General features: G+C 38.8%; 2 protein-coding genes and 1 long non-coding RNA gene across 7 annotated transcripts in view; all 3 read right to left on the bottom strand.

The window, feature by feature from the left end:
* LOC138019716 (spindle and kinetochore-associated protein 1-like) overlaps positions 1–930 on the bottom strand; it is a 20,212-nt gene extending 19,282 nt beyond the window's left edge. The window contains exon 1 of the mRNA XM_068866593.1: positions 825–930. Within this exon, the coding sequence (XP_068722694.1) occupies positions 825–909 (85 nt within the window). The 5' untranslated portion in view covers positions 910–930. The remainder of the gene's footprint in view (positions 1–824) is intronic.
* Positions 931–4,588: 3,658 nt separating this feature from the next.
* Positions 4,589–10,692, bottom strand: LOC138019695 (uncharacterized). 2 transcript variants are annotated; one of them, XR_011126214.1, is made up of 2 exons: positions 10,316–10,692; positions 4,589–9,950 (listed from the first exon to the last, which is right to left on the bottom strand). It is a non-coding gene; the product is annotated as an uncharacterized lncRNA (long non-coding RNA). The 2 variants fall into 2 exon arrangements; XR_011126213.1 differs by having other exon boundaries at positions 10,386–10,692.
* A 980-nt stretch (positions 10,693–11,672) lies between these two features.
* Positions 11,673–20,464, bottom strand: LOC138019671 (dentin sialophosphoprotein-like). 4 transcript variants are annotated; one of them, XM_068866547.1, is made up of 2 exons: positions 20,443–20,464; positions 11,673–15,535 (listed from the first exon to the last, which is right to left on the bottom strand). In XM_068866547.1, exon 2 carries the CDS (start codon positions 15,475–15,477, stop codon positions 12,997–12,999), a length of 2,481 nt encoding a protein of 826 aa, XP_068722648.1. In that variant the 5' UTR covers positions 15,478–15,535; positions 20,443–20,464; the 3' UTR covers positions 11,673–12,996. The 4 variants fall into 4 exon arrangements, with proteins under 4 accessions (XP_068722648.1, XP_068722632.1, XP_068722639.1 ...); XM_068866531.1 differs by lacking the exon at positions 20,443–20,464 and adding an exon at positions 18,146–18,321; XM_068866538.1 differs by lacking the exon at positions 20,443–20,464 and adding an exon at positions 15,858–15,991.
* Between the last annotated feature and the right edge of the window lie 498 nt (positions 20,465–20,962).

Raw genomic sequence — 20,962 nt, 5'->3', positions numbered from 1 at the left:
TCGAATGCCTTTCTTGATATCAGGTCGGTCGGATTGAAAAAAAAAAGCCTAAAAAAAAGCATAAGCATTCTCGGAATCGGAGCCCTGGTACCCCAGCATAATAGCTGTGGAGCCAGGAAAACAACAAGACATGAACCCAAAATCAATATGGCGGAAAAGTTGGTGAACGTTGTTGCAAAATTAAGACAGCCTAAACTACTATGCTACATAAAATGGCTTAAAAACGTCGTTAGCTTTTTTTTTTTTTTTTTTTTTTTGTTTTGAGAATGCCAAAAATTTGGGCCGGTCGGACGACACGAAACGGAGAAAAAAAAGGGGATGGCCTAACTTGCAGACTCTGAAGTTCAAATCCCAATTTTCTTTTTAATAAGATTTCCTTTTTAAATAGCGGTACGGGAAAAGGGGTCATATCCAACATTGCGGTAAACTGATTTAGTTCCCCTTTGTCATTCACTGTTTTAAACGCTCCATCAACAGTCACAACAAATAAGACTGTTTTTTGAAAGCTGAACTTCAGTCCCATATTAATAGTGAAAGGAGTACTTGCAGCAGGCATTTGACAAGGCCGACCAGATCAACATATGACAGAAAACAATAGGAGTACCAGTGGGAAAAAATGGCTTTGCATGGTCAATCAAAGCCCGCTTTTAACATTTTAATACACGTCTTAATTAATTTGCTGTTGTCTTCTTTTTAAAACAACGACATGAAATGACAAACATTGGAGGACGTAAGAGCGTCAGACGATGAATTTACATTTAGTGTCCAGACAAATCAGATTGAAGAACCCCGAGAGCTGTTTTATTTTATTCAAGAACATTTACCTGCACTTCGTAACTCCATACTTCGCTTTAAATTTGTCGTTCTTGTGGCGAAAAACTGTGCCATTTCCTCCAAAGTCGACGCCATTTTGAGTTTTCGTTTTAGCGCCAAATTACGAATTTCACCGCTGGTTAGAGCATTATATTGCAGGCGCGTGCATTTTCTTTGTGTCCAGAGACAGGGCTTAAAAACGGCTGGACATGCGCACTAAGACTCAGGCTTCTTCCCGCCATTCGATTTTCAAAATGGCGGACGACGAATGCAGATTTGACACGTCATTGTAACGGCCATTTCCAACGTCTTGCTCGCCCAAAGCCTTCAACTCCAAAGTGAATGAAAGGCACAACTGTTCAGTGCTGCCGTTTTGATCATGATGGCAGACATCGGAACGGTGATTTCATAACTATCAAGCAATCGACACAGCTCTCTTGAAGAGAATCTTTCACCTTTTCAGAATTTGCTCAAGGTACAGTTTTGCCGTGAACTAAGCGCGTTTCGATTTCTCTAAGGTTTTGAAAAGCATTTTTGGATAGGTTATTTGGAACTGTGACACATATCAAAAATGACTTTTGATTCGTTTTGATGAAAGTTTTAAATTCCTTGTTGTTCATGGACTTCAATGACATTTCATAAGGAACAAACGGAGGAGCCATTCGTGAGTTGAAAACACTTTCGTCTCTGTTTTTGTTGTTGTCTTCGTCTCTTGTTCAGTCACTGATAAGACTTTAAAGTATGCCTGGAGTTCAAAGAGTCGTTTCTCATTCAATTCGTGGGCAGATGAGAGTCTGTGGCTAAATTGAAGGTTATGTTTCGTCTAGTTAGCAATGGTACATAAAACCTGAAGTTAATAAACTGCTTTAGTGTGTTTGAAATCTTGTGTCGTGTCTTTCTATTTTAGACCACCTTTACACGATTCTTGCTCAACGACTGCCCTTTCGGCCAAGGATTTTTCTCGCAAAAATCCGCGGCTGACCGGCGTCGCCTCCTCGGCTGTTTAATTTGTTTTGTTGTTGCAAGTTTGTTAGGGGTTTTAAACTTTTTTCTCTTCATGATGTATTATGTTAACGTAACCTCAGAAACTGCTCGTTTTCCTCCTGTTGGGGGAACCTATTATTTTCTATTCCCTGGATAGCGCTCATACCCGTCCATCAGCCAAACTTCGGACTGTGGAGATCTGAGGAAAAGAATTGAGGTGCCAGAAAAGGAAAGGGAAAGTGACAAAGAATGAGAGAGTAGGCTGCTAACAAAAATTTCCATCTATCCATCTAAATAGATACACAAATATATTTGCACATTGTCATTGATCTAATAACAAAAACAAATTGAAGCACAAGAAATTTCCAAAAAATCTTGCTGCACAAATTGCACAAATTTCACATGCAACAGTCATTTCTCAGCAAAAGGCTCAACTTCGGGAGAAAAATGAGGAACTCAAGGATGAAACTAAAATCATTCAGAGAAAAATAAAAGATAAACAGTTTAGTCCCTCTGAAATGTTGCACACACCCAGACCCATCTCCCCAAATAAATGAAAATACCTTCAGCACAGTCAACCATTTAAATCCATTAATATATCAATATGCACATTCTCCACACTGTTCTCCAGACATTTCCTATGGTACATACATGTATGAGGAGAATAATTTATTTCACAATCAAGTCCTTTTTCACTTGTAGATCATTTCCCATTTTCTCAAGAACCTTCATGTTTGATCAGTTAAGAGACATTAACATAAGGAGAAATAAAATATTGGTAACTCTTAGGGGTTAAAGAGCTGAACATTCACTAAAACCTACACCTATCAGGGTGCATTCATAACTGCATGCAAAGACATTGCCATTCTGAGTTACCAGGGACACTGCCACATCTTAGGTTCTTTTAAAACAATGATAACAAATCAGCCTTGTCATCAAATTAAGTAATAAGAAATGTAAACAGAGTACATGAACATTTGCCACATAACAAACTATGTATACAATAAAAAATTCAATAAGCTTGAACTCTTCAGTACCTACATGTATAACATTTTTGCATTAATTTTACTATGAAAATGGAACAAGTGAAACCTCTTCTTATCTGCCCCATTTTGAAATAATTTTTTAAAAGGGGAAACCACCTTTAGCACACTTTTCCAGCAATTTCACAAGGCCCTCACCAAACACTAAGCAGATGGTGGAGAAAATCTATATGTCCCTTCCAAGATGGAAAGCTTTTGTGAGGAGCTAGCCTGCGAATGCAGATTTATGGAAATACATCCGCATTCGCAGGCTAGCGAGGAGCATGCACCAGGAATGTTTGAAGATATTTTGATGCTAAATTTAACAACGAAAAGAGAACCCCCTCACAAAAAAGAAGAAAGCTTCAAAAGTCAAGGGTTGTAGCAGTTCTGCAGAACTTGAGTTTCTTTCGAACCAGGTAGTTAACTAAAAATGTTCAAACATTTAAACAAAGGAAGTTCTGTGATGCATTTATGAAATTATACTCAACGAATAGGAAACCCAAATTAATTTAAAGGGCATATAGGTGAAAAGACTCTGGCGGGCAGCATATGTAAATATGAGTCAACTAAATGCTTGATAACAAAAAACAGCTTCATATGAAATGTAAATTGAACAGAAGACATTTGTCATTAAGAACAAATTCTAATAAAATGTAGGTCTGTTCAACAGAAAAATAACAGACTACAAAAGGCCAATGGTCTTAATTTAACCCATTGGCTCCCAGGGGTTCCCCATTGACAAGTAAAATCGTCTGACGTTAGACAGAGTAAAATACTCTGGCATTAGACAGAGTAAGATACTAAGTCTGGCCAGCTTAGGCTGGTTTGGGCATCAAAGTGTTAAAGTTTGGTGGAGCTTTCTACAATTCCCTTATGGCTGGACAAGTGATGTGGTATCTTGTTTACCCAAATTCATTGCATAACTACTAAACTGAACTTGCCAAAAAAAACCAAATGGAAATTGGTAAAATACTAAGGGAAGCAACTGAGGCATACATTCCAAAATATACTACACAACAATAAAAATTGAATAACATTCAGTGACAAGTATATGTAATGCAAGGGATAAGCATGTGTTAACCAGGTTACTGAGAAAGTTACAGTCAAAACAGCTCAAGCGTTCCTCTGATGAGCAGATTCATGAGTTCATTATTGCAAATTTTATATCGGTAACCATTTGAATAATCTGTTTGTCGAATGAATAGTGCAAAATTCAACTCAATCCTCAGTTGAAAACTCGAATTTTGATTGGAATATTGCTGGCTCCCGGTGCCAGGCTGCCGTGGGAATTTCACAGGTTTACTGATTTGCATAATCTTCCAAACAACTGTCATTTCACTCTAGCAACATTACCGTAATCTTACCAGTATCCTCAAACTTGAGACACCATGTTTTTGAATTAAAGATTGGATAGAGAAATTAATTTTAAAATAAAGGCAAATCAGGCTTGTTACGACCTTGGCAGATTATGCAAATTGCTGTCAAATTCTCACGCTGGCCTGGCACCGGAAGCAAGCAATAATCCAATCAAAATTCAAGTTTTGACCTGAGGCTTGATTGAGTTTTGCATCACTCATCCGAAAACCAGATTGTTGAAATGATTCCTGAAATCAAATCTGCAATAATGAACTCATTAATCTGCTCGTCAGAGGAACGCTTGAGCTGGTTTGACTGCAAAGTGAAGGGATTGTGTGCATGTTGTTGTATATCAGTTAATCTTCTAATCTTATATATGGGGGAAATTGTGATGTTGAATATATTTTTACACAATGTTATTGGCTGCTCTATGTGGGGAAAAAAACATTTATCATGCTCATCGAGGACGACATCCACATCATCCATGCACAACAACACCCATGTACCACAACTACTGCCTGGCACATGTGCACTGGTCTCATGGACATACAGCCATCTGTTTTAGCCATCACATGACCAGCAGAATGTCAAAAATTCCATCGTGTTGTCCCTGTTGTGTCCAAAACTGGTACAATCAAACAGTATAGAGGAGGAGTGTCAATTGAAGCTATACTGGAGCACTTACATTAAGAACCACATCAATCAATTTTTGAATTAACATACATGGCCACATCATCCCCAGAGTACAAAACAATTAAAATGACTGATACCAAGAAAAGTTGCGAAAATCTGAGGTATAAAAAAGAGAAAGCAACAATAACCACATAATTTAATGATATAAAAATATTATCGTTTATTCTCATATACTTTAGCTACAGTGTAGAAGATACAACGTGCACATTTAATTGTAAATATCCAAATTATCGAGTACTGCAATAAAATGCTTAGATAGGTGAAGTCCTACAGAAACATGCAGAATGTGGCAGTAGTAAACAATGACATACATGTGCCTCAATTTTTATTTCTACAAATTACACCGACTGTAAGCTGTCCGTGAAGCCTCGAGGTTTTTAATGCAGGGAAATTAGGAAAAATCAAAGTGACTTCATGAATCAAAATTCAACAAGCTTAGCAGGCGCTAACTATAATCATTTAATCAAGAAAAACTTTACAATAAATATTTGTTTTAGATACCTTGCAGACGAGGATGAACGTAGCGATAGTGACGATGATCAAGATGATGACAAAAATCAAGAAGATGAAACAAACAAAGGAGGAGATAATGATTTTGTCGAAAGACAGCTCGTATCTATCACTGACAAGTCAAGGAGCTTGTGCATGTTGAAACAACGCCAAAGGCAAATGCGACCGATCCATTCCTTCATGATGGAAAAGACTTCTCTGATCTTCATAACAAATGGCTTTTCTAAAAACCACTCAAATATTAAGGTCACAACCAACAATCGCAACCATGGTTGCGAATACGTTGCGTATAAAAATACGTGTTGTCCTCATATCCGTCTGTTCACTAAATAGCCCAAAACTATGTTCTAAGTATCAGGATCTACAACATGATAAATTTCGACTCAGGCACATGTACAGTAGAATTTTTCATAAATGCTCATGCATTCCGCAGAAACACAACCGTGAACGCCATGTAAAGATCATGAACGCATGCGCATTTCATGAGAGGGGCATTTTTCACGTCATAACCTCTCGACCAATCAGCCGTTTTTAAGCCCTGTCGTGTCCAGATCTCCTCAGGAAGATCATCTCTGAACGGCAGGTGGTTCTTCTAAGAGTCAGCAAAAGCTGATAGCACATCGTCGTGGAGAGCGAAAACATATTCGTGTACACTTTTGCTTCTCCCTGAGTAAGTTTGTTTAGTTACTGCAGACGGCCCTGTCCAGGATCAATATTCCTGACGGGGTTAGATCAAGTGCAAAGTATAATATTACGGCACTTAATCATCATTTGCATGCCTTATGTGCAAGTCACTAGTATATAAATATTTTACCATGCCATAGAAAATACAGGCAATCAGAATGCAGGAAAGCCGTTATATATTCGTCAGTATTCCACTGAACCTTCCCATCGATCAGTGCAATTCAACGGTATCACACCCAACCTTCCCATCGTGCCTTGCTGGCCACTGTATTTTCTATGGCATGGTAATATATAGTTAAAAGGCGAGTGTGCATACCAAGAAAATACAAGTGACTCGTGGTATATTCCATGACGTCACGTGAAAACCTCCTATAACGTCCATATATACCGGTATTTAAGAAACAGAAAACATGTACCGTGTTTCTATCGAGTTATAGAAACTCGAGTGAAAGTTTGGGAGAACGAGAAATGCTGTGGGAACACGAGCCGTAAGCTGGGAAATTTTGTTATTGATAGAGGTTTTGCCTGGGAATTACTGACTTTTTCTAGCATTTCAATCCGAGCTGGCTGTAGAAACTCTGAAGACTGAGGACGACTAAAAGAAAAAAAAAAAAAAAGAAAAAAAAGAACCCCTTCCCTCTCCCAGAGAGTAGTCACAAACATACGACGGCTGGTCAGAGTGATTGCGCTTGCGGAAAAAACCTGTTTTGTCCCGGTTTTGTCGCTTTTGTTCGGTCGTTTTGGATCGAGGGATTTGAAAGCGCGCGGAATTCCTGGCTGGGAAATAAATTTGATCAGCTGGCTGGGAAAGCAACCAGTTTTATCTAGCTGGCTGGGAAATTTCTTGTGTGTCTTGCTGGGAAAAAGGAACAGATAATGTTTTCCCAGCAACACTGAAAAACACCTGAAAATGCCTTAATAACATTTATTTTCATTAACTGGGGTATGATAATACATTTTACAACAAATTGGTTGTTGGGTGCCCCTGACGGAGTACATGTTTTCTATTTCTTTTAGAAAACAACGCGACGAGAAAAAGGAAAACAACTTGTTAACTCTAATTATCAAAATGTAAATTCTCTTTGCTCGCGCCATCACTACGTCAAGAGCTCGTGCTAGTTCTGTCTCCATCGAGTTATAGAAACACGGTCATTTAATCAATAAGCGGGCGTATTTTCTTAGGACTGTTTTCTAAATAGTTTTTCGTAAACGTTTAATGACCGGACTCTTTTGATCCTGATATTTGACTGTTGATACCTATGAAACGTGGCCAAATACTTCTGAAAATGCTTCTGTACAGCAAACCGATGGCATCCCAATTTGAACAACGTTCCCCAGTTGCACTTACTCACTGAGCCGGAACTCGGCTGTGTACTCTTTAATTGCATGACCTCAAAAACGTCCTCAGCGAAGGTCTTACTGTCCCCTAGGGAATTGATACCATTGTTACCAATAGACCCTTTACTTATCCTCACTTGAGGCGAAACCACCACAGTGACTTGTAATCCGCCGGTTGGCTTACATTACGAATTCGATCCTATTATTGCATTTTTGAATGTAAAATAAATCTATACACACCTTCACTTGGTCTTTGGAAAGACAACATGAAGACTATCTCGTGCTAAAAATATCGGTCTAAGAAGGTTTTCAGCAAGATTTTATTTATTCACCCTCGAAGTTCAAGAGAATTATTTCCGTAAATACAAAAAAAAGAGCGACAGTCCCCTTCCAAAAATTTGGCCAAACAGTTTAGCTGCCTCAAGACTAAGCTTAAAACTAGCAAATCGTGAAAAGACAAAGACTCGAAGGTGAAATTAAATAAAAGAGAGCAAAAAAAAAGCACGAAATCAAACCAAGTGTCATGACTAAGAATTAAATACTCGGCAAAATCACGAGAGCAGGGCAAATAAATGCTGGCATTCCACGGGGCAGACTCGGAAAATGCGAGTGGAAAAACGTGGGACTTTTCATTTACAGTGAAGTTTAGTTGCATTACACATCTTTAATCTTTAATCGCCCCCTCGTTCAAAAGCCGGAAAGAGGTTAGCTTCTTAAATCTAAGTAGTTGTCTTTATGAATGGGGACGATTAAGATTAAAAACTGCCAGAGTGAGTGTAACCTTTCCTCGCTGGTATTAGGTTGTCTGAACTGAGAGCAAAGCACATGCCACTACAAGAGAGTTTGAATTGGTTCCCGTCGTTAGCTTTCCTGGGTCCTTCCCATAGACATTCGTCAGACAGTTTTTCCCAGATACGCGAAAGCTCATTGATAAATCATGCTGGCTCTTAATTAACACTACTCTAGCTACCTTTCACATATTCGCGAACTTATTACGAGCTTTGAGAGAACTTGTGCTTATTCTAAGAATATTACGTAACTCGGCCAAGCTAAGTATCAGTGATTCTGCTTAACTTCTGCAAGGAAAATTTGAAGCACTGGCCCGGGTTGCTCGAAGCATGGTTAGCATTAACCAGCGTTAAATACCATGGAAACCTATAGTTTTTGGTACCTCTTAACCAACGGTTAGCGCTAACCAAGCTTCCAGCAACCGGTCTCTGCATTGTATATTAGGGTGTCTAAGTGACCGCCCCTTATGACTTTGATTACATAGTGTCATTCTTACCGCTTCAATGAATGGTATTTTAGCGGTCAGCAAAGCTCGCAAAGAGCTAAATAACAGCAAAGGTTATACAAGAAGTTGAATTACTTGCACATTAAGCACATCTCCCTGATCCGATCGACTGTGCTGACATTTAGGAATCCTTATATTTCTTTAAATCAAATTGAAAAAAGAAAAATAAGGACTAGTCTAATCGCAACACATGCCGGATTGTTTACTAAAAAATTCAAATACTCAAAGGGCAAGTGAATTACAAATGCAGTCGTCCCAACCCAACATTATGAACATAGACCAAATGCATAAATGGAGGCTAAAAAAATAGGCTTTTGTTTTTATGCTAATTAGACCAACTAGCCTCGTTAGCACGCGCAAAATACAAAAGAAAAGTTACTTTAGAACGAGGCTAGTTGGTCTGTTTAGCGGATAAACTAAAGAATAATTTATCGGTCGCCATTTATGAATACGGTCTATGCAATCACACTTCAAAGAGTTTTCGTTCTTTAACATGGAATTAGGCTGATGACTCACGCTTCAACATGACATTGTGCAACATTCGTTGACCAACAAATCTTGTACTCGTTATTTAAGTTTCAACCCACAAACACTATCATAAACTGACTTTCCTTATGTAAAGCATTTGCTTGATTTCACAAAACTAACTCGTTCGCATAGCCTCCCCCTGTTGCGAATGCCAAAAGGTGGGGGCTGTCCTTCGCAAACTTAGCAATTTTTCATTCGAGTACTTTTTCTCGGTGTCGTTGCGTGCGGAACGCCAAACCCGCCAGGTACACCCAAAAACGTGGCGAAATCTAATACTGTTGGAGCACAACATCTTAAAACAATTAGCTCGGCTCACGGAATAGATACAAAACATCACTGTGAAAAAAGCAAAGACTGACAATCACATGGAACAAATTATGTCACTTGAGCGAAGCAGTTTCATTCACGTGTCTATATCTATCATATCAGTATACTGTATGCGGTCACACAACGCAACTGAACTTTCAATACTTTTTTTTGCAAACAATTATGTATAAATACAGTATGTAAGAGTTTGTTTGTAGTGGACAGTTAAATTGTGAACGATAATCCAAAGGCAGGGCTTTGAGAGGAATATTTAAACCGACTTGTGTCATAAGACACAATATAATGACAAATATAAACGAAATTACGTTAGTGAACGAAACCATCGACTAGACTTTCTTGGACGGTTTCCGTCTTTCCAGTTCCTATTGGTTTCCCCACTGTTCCTCACGCATCTCTGCCTGTAAACGATGGATGATAAAACGATAGATTAATGCGTTTTCTAATACAGCATACTAAAGGACGCTAAAGTTTGAACCTGAAAGATATGAAATGAAGCAGAATCTCCTCGGTATCAACGAGGATTTCTGACCTTTTAAAGTTTCGTAATGTCTTTACGAATTCGTGATGAAGAGAAAAAAATTGTGAGGTGGTATTCATTAAGTTAAATTACATGATTTCAAGAGGAAATTGCAGTATTAGCGACTCCTAATCCTTGTTTCCTGCTTAGGTGAAAGGGCGTTCAAATGTGCAAACAGACTCTCACGGAACAAGATTATCAGTGGTTGTATTGGAAAAAACACTGACTTCTAAAGCCTTCTCTAACCTTATCAAAAGACTGAGAAATCAAAATTATGTGAAATCATCTATCTTGTGAACATGAGCAGATTTCAAACCTTCCAGTATCCGTGGTTAAAAGTGATAAACTCTTTTTTGAGGCGCATGTTTCGTCATAAACTGATTTGCTGGTGAAAATGCGAATTTCGATTTGTTAGCGAAATTAAAACAGATAATGATCACACAATTGCTTTCTTAATTATTCTCTGCTGTGATTTCACGATATGTTACAAATAGGACCACGAAGTTGCCAAGTAAAACTGCCGACGAGATGCAGCAACTGAACGTAATTGAATGCTGGTGTGGTCCACACCGTAGCAGTGTTACTCCTTCACATATGTGAGGTCAACTCAATGCGGAGGCAGAGTTGAGCACGCAAGGCAAGGGCCTCAAAAGTCGGCGTGTGTTCTTTGAAATTTCATCGCTACTTGGTGTTGACAACTGTTTCAATTATCCCCAGCTTGATATATTGACACTTCTTTGTCAGTTTAATCAATTAAATTTGGTAAAAAGGGCAAAAGGGCTCTTGGCGCAGTCATTCGAACGCCGCGCAGCGATTTGCATAAGGTGGGTCTACTTTCCCAGGCACATCAGAGCCGGCCGGCTGCGAAAATCGTCGCTTCCCTACGCATGCTCGCTCGAAACAACCTTCGATTTTTCGCCACTCCTTCCCCGTTTCTGAACGCCCCAACTTCGGCGAAAATTAAATTGGGCTGTTGTTCGGATACAAGAAGCGTTCCTGTTTTATTTTTCTATGTAATAAATATGAACAGCGAGGTCACAGTCTAGTACCACGGAAAAACGTTTGTCATAGATTTAAAAGAAAGTTTAGAGAAAAATGTAGCCCAAATAATAGTAAGGGTAGTAGTAGTTGTTTTTGTTTTAGTAATGAGTCAAATATGGAAATCTTTTTTACGGCTTGGTGGGCTTTGTCTTATTTGGCAGACTTGGCCCATCCACCTTATGTCGCACATGCCTTGAAATCCATCTCTCTAGCTCTGAAAATGAACTTTCCTTATTTGTCTGTTGCTCAATGGTGATATTCGTTGATTAGACTGGACCATGAGACTGCAATAGTTCTCTGGGGATCATAAATAATGTCACGGGTTGTGGGGCAAACTTTAGCAGATAAAAACCTTCCATCCGGTGGATATCTGGAAGTCACTACTCGAGCTTTCAAACCCCTCCACTGGCCTTAGCTGGTCAGGGTGAAAATCTCCATAATAATTATAATGACAATTCATATGCATTAAAAAATCAGCATCACACACGAATGTCAAGAATTTGCTTGTAAAGGCATTTGTAAGAAAGAGGAGTTTTCTTACAAATTGGACAACTCACAGGTAGGCACAAACCTTTTTATTGCCGGATGTTTGGTTTGATAAGGACATATAATGATATATTTCGTGCATACAACTAAATATGAATGGCTATACTTCATCACCTTTTTTTGCCCTAAAGAAAGAAGAGATTATAAAAATTATACTCCCTAGCTTTCAGCAATATTTGGTTACAAAGAACGCCCAGGGTCTTCGTTACAGTTAATAACTAAGTCAATAGTGTTTGCTTCATTCTGGCTCAAATGTTGAGCGGTCCTTTCTACAACAGGTATTATAATAAATATTGATATATCTGGTTTCTATAACCTTTTTGCATAAGAGCTTGTTAAAATATCGAGATAATTATTTTTGGCTGATCATTTTAATACCGAATCATCGATTCTAAAAACCTTTTTAGATGATAAGAAAGCAATGATGTTCCTCGTAGAAATTTATAAAAAAATATATAACATTCGGTGCTTTTGTCAATTCGTTCAGCAGCGTAAAATGTACATTTCGCACCATTTTAATACATTTTAAGGCCAGAAATGACTGCTAATAGTTAATGCGGAAATATATATTGTTAAGGAAATTGTGATGTTGTTTGAATACGGTTTGATGGTACTCTGGCGTGAAGACTAAAACATGTAACTAACAACAATGGCAGCCTTCTACTTCAAGCATATTTTATATATCTTATTAAAAGGAAAGGATGCTGAAGGACTCTTCTTTCAACAACCTCGCTCCCAGGGTCCTCTCTCAGGAAGGGAGAGTACCCCTGGAATGAGGCTGTTCATTCAGCCGTAGGTCACCTCTGAGTTATGAAAACATTCAGTTAGCACGAGTGTCGAAAATGTGGGGTTTTTGAATCGTAAATTTGAGAGTTACATTCTTTTTTCTTCAACCACATTACGCATCAAACCATCTCTGATTGTCAAACTGTTTGAACCTAAATCTATCTATGATACTTTTTTTATACTTTGGATATGAATTTATACACTTTTTACAACTTGACTATCGTTTTCTCGAAGTGATTCCATCGAGACATAGAGCATTTTGGATTATTTTCACTTTTCCTTACTTCCTACCCAGAAGCTTTATGAAATTACGTACTCTGAATCGTCTCAAATGGAGGAATGGAGGATAAATGCAAATTCCACTGACTTATTAAAAATGTACAATATTAATTTCTATAGTGCAGGTAAGGCGATTGTCAGCTAAAATCCGCCTCTCTATACAAGCTAAAACTTGCCATTTATCTGTATGGCAATAAGTGACCCTGTACTTTGAAACTGAACTTACAACTCTCTGGTCAAAACCACGAACTGAAATGGTTCTTCAGTCAGTCAGTTTAAATCAGAGCTTCAATGTCAACTCGAACAGGCGGGGACATACCCAATAATATCATCGCTGGAGCACTGACTTTTCTTTGTTTAATCTTTGGTCGCTGTCGGGGGGACTTTCTTAGTTCCTTGGTAACATTTCCATTTTCATCGGTGCAATTCAACACAGAATTACTGCTCGAGGAAACACGTTTGGATATTGCTAATGGTCGTTCTGGTTCATGACCACACGAATCAACTTCGTTTTTCACGAGCTCATGAAGTTTAGCAGGAAATGTCACAGATTTTCGTATCTCCTTCGGTTGCTGTGTCTTCTCAGATTCCTCACTGGTTATTGGTGAATAAAACATCGGCATGGAGGGAAATTTATATAATCGCTGCGAATTACTCTCGATATCCTGTGGTAGGTTACTCGAAGATCGCCCCAAGGATTCTTTTGACGTTGGCGCGGAAGCGAGAATTTGCTCAGCTTCTTCTGCAGCGCGGGAGAAAAAATTACTCGAAGAAACCTGGCTGGCATTGATCCCTTCAGTGGCTACAGAATCCATCGGTAATTTGCTTGACTGCGCATCTTCAACTATTCCTGGATCATCGCCTAATCCCTTTCCGATGACAGATTGTTCGTAGTTATCCTGGGACGAAATGACAACAATAGGTTTCTGCTCTATGGGAAATGCAGTTGTGTCCTTAGTGTTCACAAATGTCCCTTGCAGATTGCCTTTTCCATCATGCGTTCGATCGTCTTCTTGGGCAATTTGTTTCTTTTTATTGGCGTGCCTCACGCATTCAACGGCAAAAGCCGAAAGATCAGCATCTTTAAAATTTAAGTATTGTCTCATGCTGTCTCGAACAGTAGAATTGGTTGTCATAAAATTAGAATCTGAAGACATGGCATGTCTTCTTAATTTGGGACGAGCAGGCAGTTTCCTTAGTATCCCATTCTTCAAACTAAAAGTGCCTTGAAGCACAGTCTTGCTGGAGTTTTGATTTGGATTTGGAACTTCACACTTGCCTGAACGAGCTTTGCTCTCTTCAAACTCAGAGGAGCATTCTTCATGGGTTGTATGTTGCAATCCTATCTCATCTCTGAGATTTTTGGGAGCCATCTTCTTGCTGTTGTTTCTATTTTTCGGCGTGTTCTCAATCAGGGTCTCATATATCAAAACATCCTGTAAATTGGGTGATTTCCGCTCTCGGGGGCTGTTATTGATGGGCGAATGGCGATTAGAGCAACTTGATTTCAAGAAAATGATGCCATCCACATCTTCTTGATCTTCCTCTTTTGATTCTTTGTCAAAAGTGTCTGCCGTTTTGATGACAGAGTCTGACTCTGATGAACTTGAGCTGTTGTTTCGACCCTCTCGTGACTTCGCCTTACGAGAATCTCCTGAGCCTTTTTCCGTCATACAATCCTTTTCGTTTTCATTAAATTCTTCATACACTTGATCACTTCCTAGTCCGTCTGAGTTCTTCCTAGACCTGTTCGTACTCGATGAACCAGGAGAATTTGAGCTAATTTCCTGAAGCTTGGAGGGTACACTTCCAACTCTAACCCCAACATTTCCAACCAGTTCTTTGAGTGCAAGCTCCAATTCTTTAATTTTCTTCATTTGATTGTCGTTCTCCGACCCAGGAGATCGTGGTCGAGAACCATCGGGTGTGTTAGCGCCTTCATCGGTGGAGCTTGTAGACTCTTCACTTTGTCGGCGATCACACTGGGCTGCTAAGTACGACGCACGTTTGACCCACATTTGCAATCGCGTCTGAATTTGACCTGATAATTCTTGCACGTTTGTTGGAATGCTGTCGAGGCTAACGGCAGAAATCATTCTTCCGTCTACGGCGGTTTCCTCTTGCTCAGAAAGATCAATAGATGTTTTGGATCTACTTCGATTGAACACCCTACGTTTTGCTCTTGCATTCGACCCCGGCACTTCTAGATTTATTTTAAAACCGTTCATACCGTTGATCGGTGCTGTGTCGTTTAGCTTGTTTGTTTCCTCGCCAGCACTGCCAGTTTGCTCTTCGAAAAATGTTTCTTTCTCATAATTTTCTTGACCACCGCTGGGCGCAATCGATGACTCATCCAATCGCACACTGGGAGTGGTAGAATCCTGTTGACCTCCATTCTTTGAGTATGAATGATTTCGTTCGTTCTCACGCACAATGTCATCGTCCTCTTTCGATGTCCCAGTGGGAGTGAAATTCACAGACCATTTTCTTGCCTTTTTGTAGGCGTTTTCCTTGTTTGGCATGGGTACCGGTGAACTTCGCGACCGTGAGTGTTGCAGCGACAGAGTATCTGGGACTTTTTCTGTTGATGGATTGGAATGCTCAATTTCCGCAGCGACGTCTTGGGCAATGCGCTTGTCGCGAACTGTTTTGCTCGCCTTTCCAATCCATTTGTGCAGCTTTGCCTTAACGCCAGACGATATGTTTGCGTTAGAAATGCTATCCTTTCGCGAGGAGGCCATTTTCAACTTTGACATTTACACGACTGCGACAAGGATTTCAGTCCGTCTTGGATTTGAATTATTGTACACAGGCCTGTGGGAGATAACGATGATACAAGATTAAAATGTGATCAATGATTTGTCAATTAAATTATCAGCCCTGTCCGTTCCCAGAGAATACAACCAAATGGTTGATACTTTGGTGTTTATTAAGTGTGAGCTTACCTGGATATGTTTAGTTAAAACAAAATTTTATCACTCACGGCGGTCAATATTTATCTGCGTCTGGAGTTAACGTCCAACTGAGTCGATATAAAGTTTCTAAACCGATGTGATGACAACTAGGCTACAGTATAGATTTCACTGGTCTAGTTGGCGTCATTCACGACAAATGAAGTTGCACGCAATTTTTGTACCTGTTTCGTCTCAAGCGAGGAAATATGTTGGTTTCATCACTTTCTGCCAGTTGAACTCATTCACGTCATTTACCACAATTAAATCCTAACCATTGCATCTCAAGTATGTATCATTCTTTGAGAATGCAAATGTTATGGTAACTCCTTCATCCCGCTGACTCTCCACAAAGGCATCAATCAAATCCATTGGTCCAAAGTTTGCTTTTGTTCAAAGCCTCATTGTCCTACGGGGACAAACGCCTGATTGTCGCTAACATTTTTGTTTAGTTATTTGTCACCTGGAGAGGCAAATGTTGCAATGAAGAACTGCATAGCTTGCTTTACACCGAAAGAAAAACAAATTAATTTTTTTATAAACAGAATGCGGTCCACATTCTATTGTAAAAGGCCTTTTATTATATGAGGTGTTGACTTCAATAATTTAATCTCTGTTGAGATTGCTTTGGGCGCGTGTAAATAATCAAGGGCGATTTGTCATTTGTGCCGTTGTCAGTTTTTAAATCGAAGAGTTCGTCTTAGTTAAGAAAGACCGTCTTCGAAGAAAGCTAATTATAAAGCTATCGCTAACCAACCAGGCAGACCGAAACGTCTCATTAATATTTTAGAATTGTTTGAGAGTTTAACCCTTTTCTGTTCCTCTCATGACCTGGTTAAAGTAAAAAAAATAATGACCATGTGGGCTTGTGAAAAGCAGTTCAAATGTTAAAACCATTTAGTATCGTTATAACGTAGAATCTCGCAACCGTGAAAGTCGTTTATCGCGCTACTCCCGATATCTGATCTGCCGCTAAATTCAACTTGGTTTCGATTCTAACAGCACTTAGCGTTGCGCTTACATGTGTTTGACAAGCTTGGTACCTATTTTTTACATTCTGACAAGATGTAAAATAATTCCGTTCTGGTCACGTAATCACATGCTATGAGTTGTAATGAAAATCTTTCCTTTGTTTATCACCAGGGTGCAAATCAAAGGAATAGAGAGAGGTCATTAAATTCAGTGTTTTTACTCTCTCTAAAAGGTTTCTTTTGTCTGATGGGTTCCTCGGAAACCTGATACTTGAAGAGGTGGATAATATTCTATTAAAGGAAAACGAAGTTATAAAACGTCATTTTCTCTTGTTTAAACGCACTGTGTACTGTTTTGTTTTGTTATTAGTTCTAAATAAAGCGGATTTTCCGGCTTCCATACAGAGCAAGCAATCGGCGCTAACGGAAATTGAGATATAGAACTCAATCCTTTCTAATGGCTCATTTAGGCATTGTTATATCACCACCATCAGGTGCAACCTTTTCAGACCAAATATGCTATCATCGATAAACTGAGACAGTGATTTGTTTATACAAACCGAAAAAGGGCAATTTCGTATGGCAAAATGTAACTTGCAAATCACGACGTCCTTTCTCTTCTATTCGATCGAACTTTAACTACCAGCAAAGTCAAATTAACCCAAACAGTAAAGAAGGGTTTTTTCGACTAAAGTCCACGGTTCTCGCCTTTTGTTTGAAAAGTCTTTAAGGATATTTGATTCATGTATTGATTGCTTTGGAAATTGGAGAGCTATCAAGCTCCTTTTCAGATGCCAAGTTCATTATCGCCAACTTGTGAATTAATGTCATTACTGTCTTTTTTGTCCTAAGCACAACGAGGTTAGAAATGCTCTTACAGGTAATTTTATTAACAATTGAAGTCTTTGAACAATGGCGCCATCCGTGTGAGGGCGATGGAATTAATGATACGCCCGTTTGCTGTGAGTTCATTATTTTTGTGCTCTTGCCAAGATCCACAAAGGAAAGTTGATCATCATATCTTTTTTAAATCATTAGACTAAGTGCCGACAAAACTTTTCGATGGGGCTGGCATGATCTACTATCATGATAAGGAGTACCGAATCTGTCCAACAGGCAGGCTAACCAAACAAATAAATCAATCAATTTCCATCTCCCATTTAAACTGAAAAGTTCCTAAGGAAGAACAAAAAGAGAAAAAAAAGAGAGAAAGTGCATAGATTTCCACGAATAAATCATCCAGCGGTAATTAAACCTATCGTGACTAGCCTAAATATGAGCTTTACGGTTGAGCCTTCCTGCTTGTTAATTCACTGAAAAAGGATGAATTCTTTATGGATGATAAACTGAACGCAACGTATTTATAATGTATTAAAGGTAATGCAACAGAGATGTTACGGACAAAATCTGGGGCCTGCAAAACCACATGCGATCATGAGTTTAAGTGTTGTATCGTTGTATTAAGTTAAGTGTACACTGTTTGCTTCTAATTAAGATATTACCTTTGCCGTTGTTTTACAACACTCAGAAGTCCTCGTATCACTGGCCCACGCAAATAATGTCGACTTTTCAATGTTTATGTTGAGATGTCGTGTTCAACGGTCTTCTTGTGTGCACAGTAGTGTTTCTCAGTACCTGATGGTCACGCTTTGTGTATTGCTTCTGTCATCAATTTATTCGTGCATTGAACGAAAAGATGGGTTAACCTTCAACACCACGTGCCCAAGTCACGTGCCGCCTACATCACACCAGAAAGTTATGAGACTGTCTTTCGTAAACCCTTCAAATTACTGGCCGGATTACTACTACTACAAGTATATATTTTAACCGTGCACATTTGATGTCTTTCGCCTTTTGTGTATCGCGTTTATTTTTAGTCCTTCTAAGAATAGAAAAATGGAAAACGCTCCAAATTTGATCTCTTCTCTTAATCCGATTTCTTTTCTTTTTTTTCTTTTTTTAGTATTCTCCTTTGAGCTAAGCTGTAAAAGCAAAGCCTTAAGACAGCAGTTCTAGTCACGCCACCTTTTTGAATGTGCAATGATCATAAAAGTTACCAATGATAGTGTCCTGCCAGTCTTGTTATGGTTTAGAATTGTGAAGAACTGAACTTGAGTTGAAATTAAGAATTTTCTTAATTGGGTAGAATTTTTTTCCTTAAGAAATCATTGAATTGTATCCTTTAGATCAGCTATTCCAGTCACACTATTTTTTCGTAACTTCCGTGAGTATGATTTGCGGCATGATTTTACAGAAAAATTATTTCAAGAACGTGTTCAACTGCATTTTAAAAATCCTCTGTTAATTAAAGGTCGCTGCTACGACATTTTAACATGAGTAACAGGATGATTGATATCGTTTCAAAAAACAAGCAGATGGTTTGGTCTTAAACGATCCTTTTGTTACTGAAAGCTAACATTCGCTATGACATCAGCATTGGTTAAGAAAGCTGAAGCAAACAGATCAGATGTTTTTTCTCTGAATTTTCTTAGTTTCTCACAGTTAAAGCCAAACACTCCTGGTATACACTAAATCAGTAGATAGCAACTCGGGGGGATTTGCGCCCGAAAATGTTGTAATCTTTGCCAGGAATATGTGAGTTAAAATCACCTTTTTGTGCCATATTATCTCAAAAAACAATTCTTCACCTCAGTGGTGGATGTTTACCTCACCGCGACTAGCCATTTCCACTTCAGTGAACAGTTGTCAGTTATTAAACTATTGTCAGACCATTTTCTAAGGTTTACCGCAAACCCCTTACTGTTGCCATGGCAACGGTACCACTGCTAAGACCCTCTAAAAGTCAGTTTTTTCGAAGGTACCTGAAAAACTAGGAACTTTGCCAATTCGGTGTCTTAGTGTATTTATTCTCATATCCAAAGACCCATTAAACTCTCTTACTTAATACTCGGTATGAGAACTATTGTAGTCTCGTGAAAACGAAAACAGCGGTCTTAGTATCCTTAAAGAAACGTATTAGATTTCAGTTTATTTGGTACAGTCCCTTCCGTTATTTTTCCGTTACTTCAAATTTGTTGTAACTGGCATATTTTATCACATATTTTCCAGTATTTCGTCAACATCAATTCGCTACAAACATGTAAATAGAACCAATACAATGTAAACTCCCATTGTACCTGAAGAAGGCTGGTTTGGCCAGCCGAAATATAGTACACCACTAAAATCAAATCTACGTTGTATCGGCTCTTGCTCAAAATATTTAGCTTCTCGAAAACGCTCTTGGAAGTTGAAAAAATGAAGAAAGAAACGAATCTTACTCGTTTACAAAAATATCAGTGTAGCCGCGCATCGAGCTACGTTTCAAGATAGTGCTCAACACATCTGACGAAATTTATTTCCGATTTTAGCGACGTTGTCAATTTTTTGTCTTTGATTGATGACCTGACATGAGTAGTTTCAAGTATTGCGCGAGTGGCTTACGTGCGCCCCCTCAGCCAGAGACCCTTTAATTTTGAGCCTCCTTAAAACTAAACTTTATATTTATTCCAATTCATTAAACAATTGTGATCTCTGCTAAATAATTGGCGCATGAAGTACCTGAATACATTCCCTCAGAATAGCTTGGGTAGATCTTTTAAATTAAGTAAAACCGTATGGATTTGTGTTGCTTTCAACTTAAGACTGGTTTTGTGCTTGCAATCAAGTAGACCGCTATAAAGTAAAATACACTCTCAGACCTCCCTGCGTCATCAAAAAATAATTGGTACCCCGGGGCCCAGTGAGTTCCCTCCCTAACTATCGCTTATGGACGAACAGGAACATCATTAAACCGACATACCTGCTAATTGAACGTTTCTCTAATGAAAAAATGTTCAACTGCTCGGGGTACATCCTGCTGTGTTCCCCGAATTTCTATGTTTACTTTATCTCAGTCATTCAGTTATTACCATAAACCAACCACATAAAATGTGATTTTCATTCAGTCTTGTTTTTGTGGCGTTTGAATACCCTTTAACTTTTCGGAACCACATACTTTCCTTTGTTTTAATTCTATTTATAAACTTAACAGTGGAGCTCAAATTTGTTAAAGTTTCTTTAACCAGTCGTTCTTTTTGTATTACATTTTTCAAATATTTCGTTGCGAGATACTAGGCCTTCAGGAGCTTCGAAGTGCGCGATGAAAAAAAGTTAGTGATCAAGAGCAGTTCCAATGAAGTGATAGATTCGGAAACCAAGGCGGAGAAAAATCCAAGGGAATGCTGACTAGAGAAACCACAATCAGTCTATTACAATGAAAACTATTCCGGTAACTACCGCACTACGCTAATTCCGCATCGGTTTTGTTAAAGGCCTGGAGA

This window comes from Montipora capricornis, chromosome 2 (genome assembly GCF_036669925.1).
Source record: "Montipora capricornis isolate CH-2021 chromosome 2, ASM3666992v2, whole genome shotgun sequence".
Classification (NCBI taxonomy): domain Eukaryota; kingdom Metazoa; phylum Cnidaria; class Anthozoa; order Scleractinia; family Acroporidae; genus Montipora; species Montipora capricornis.
This window is presented reverse-complemented; position numbering and strand designations above follow the sequence as displayed.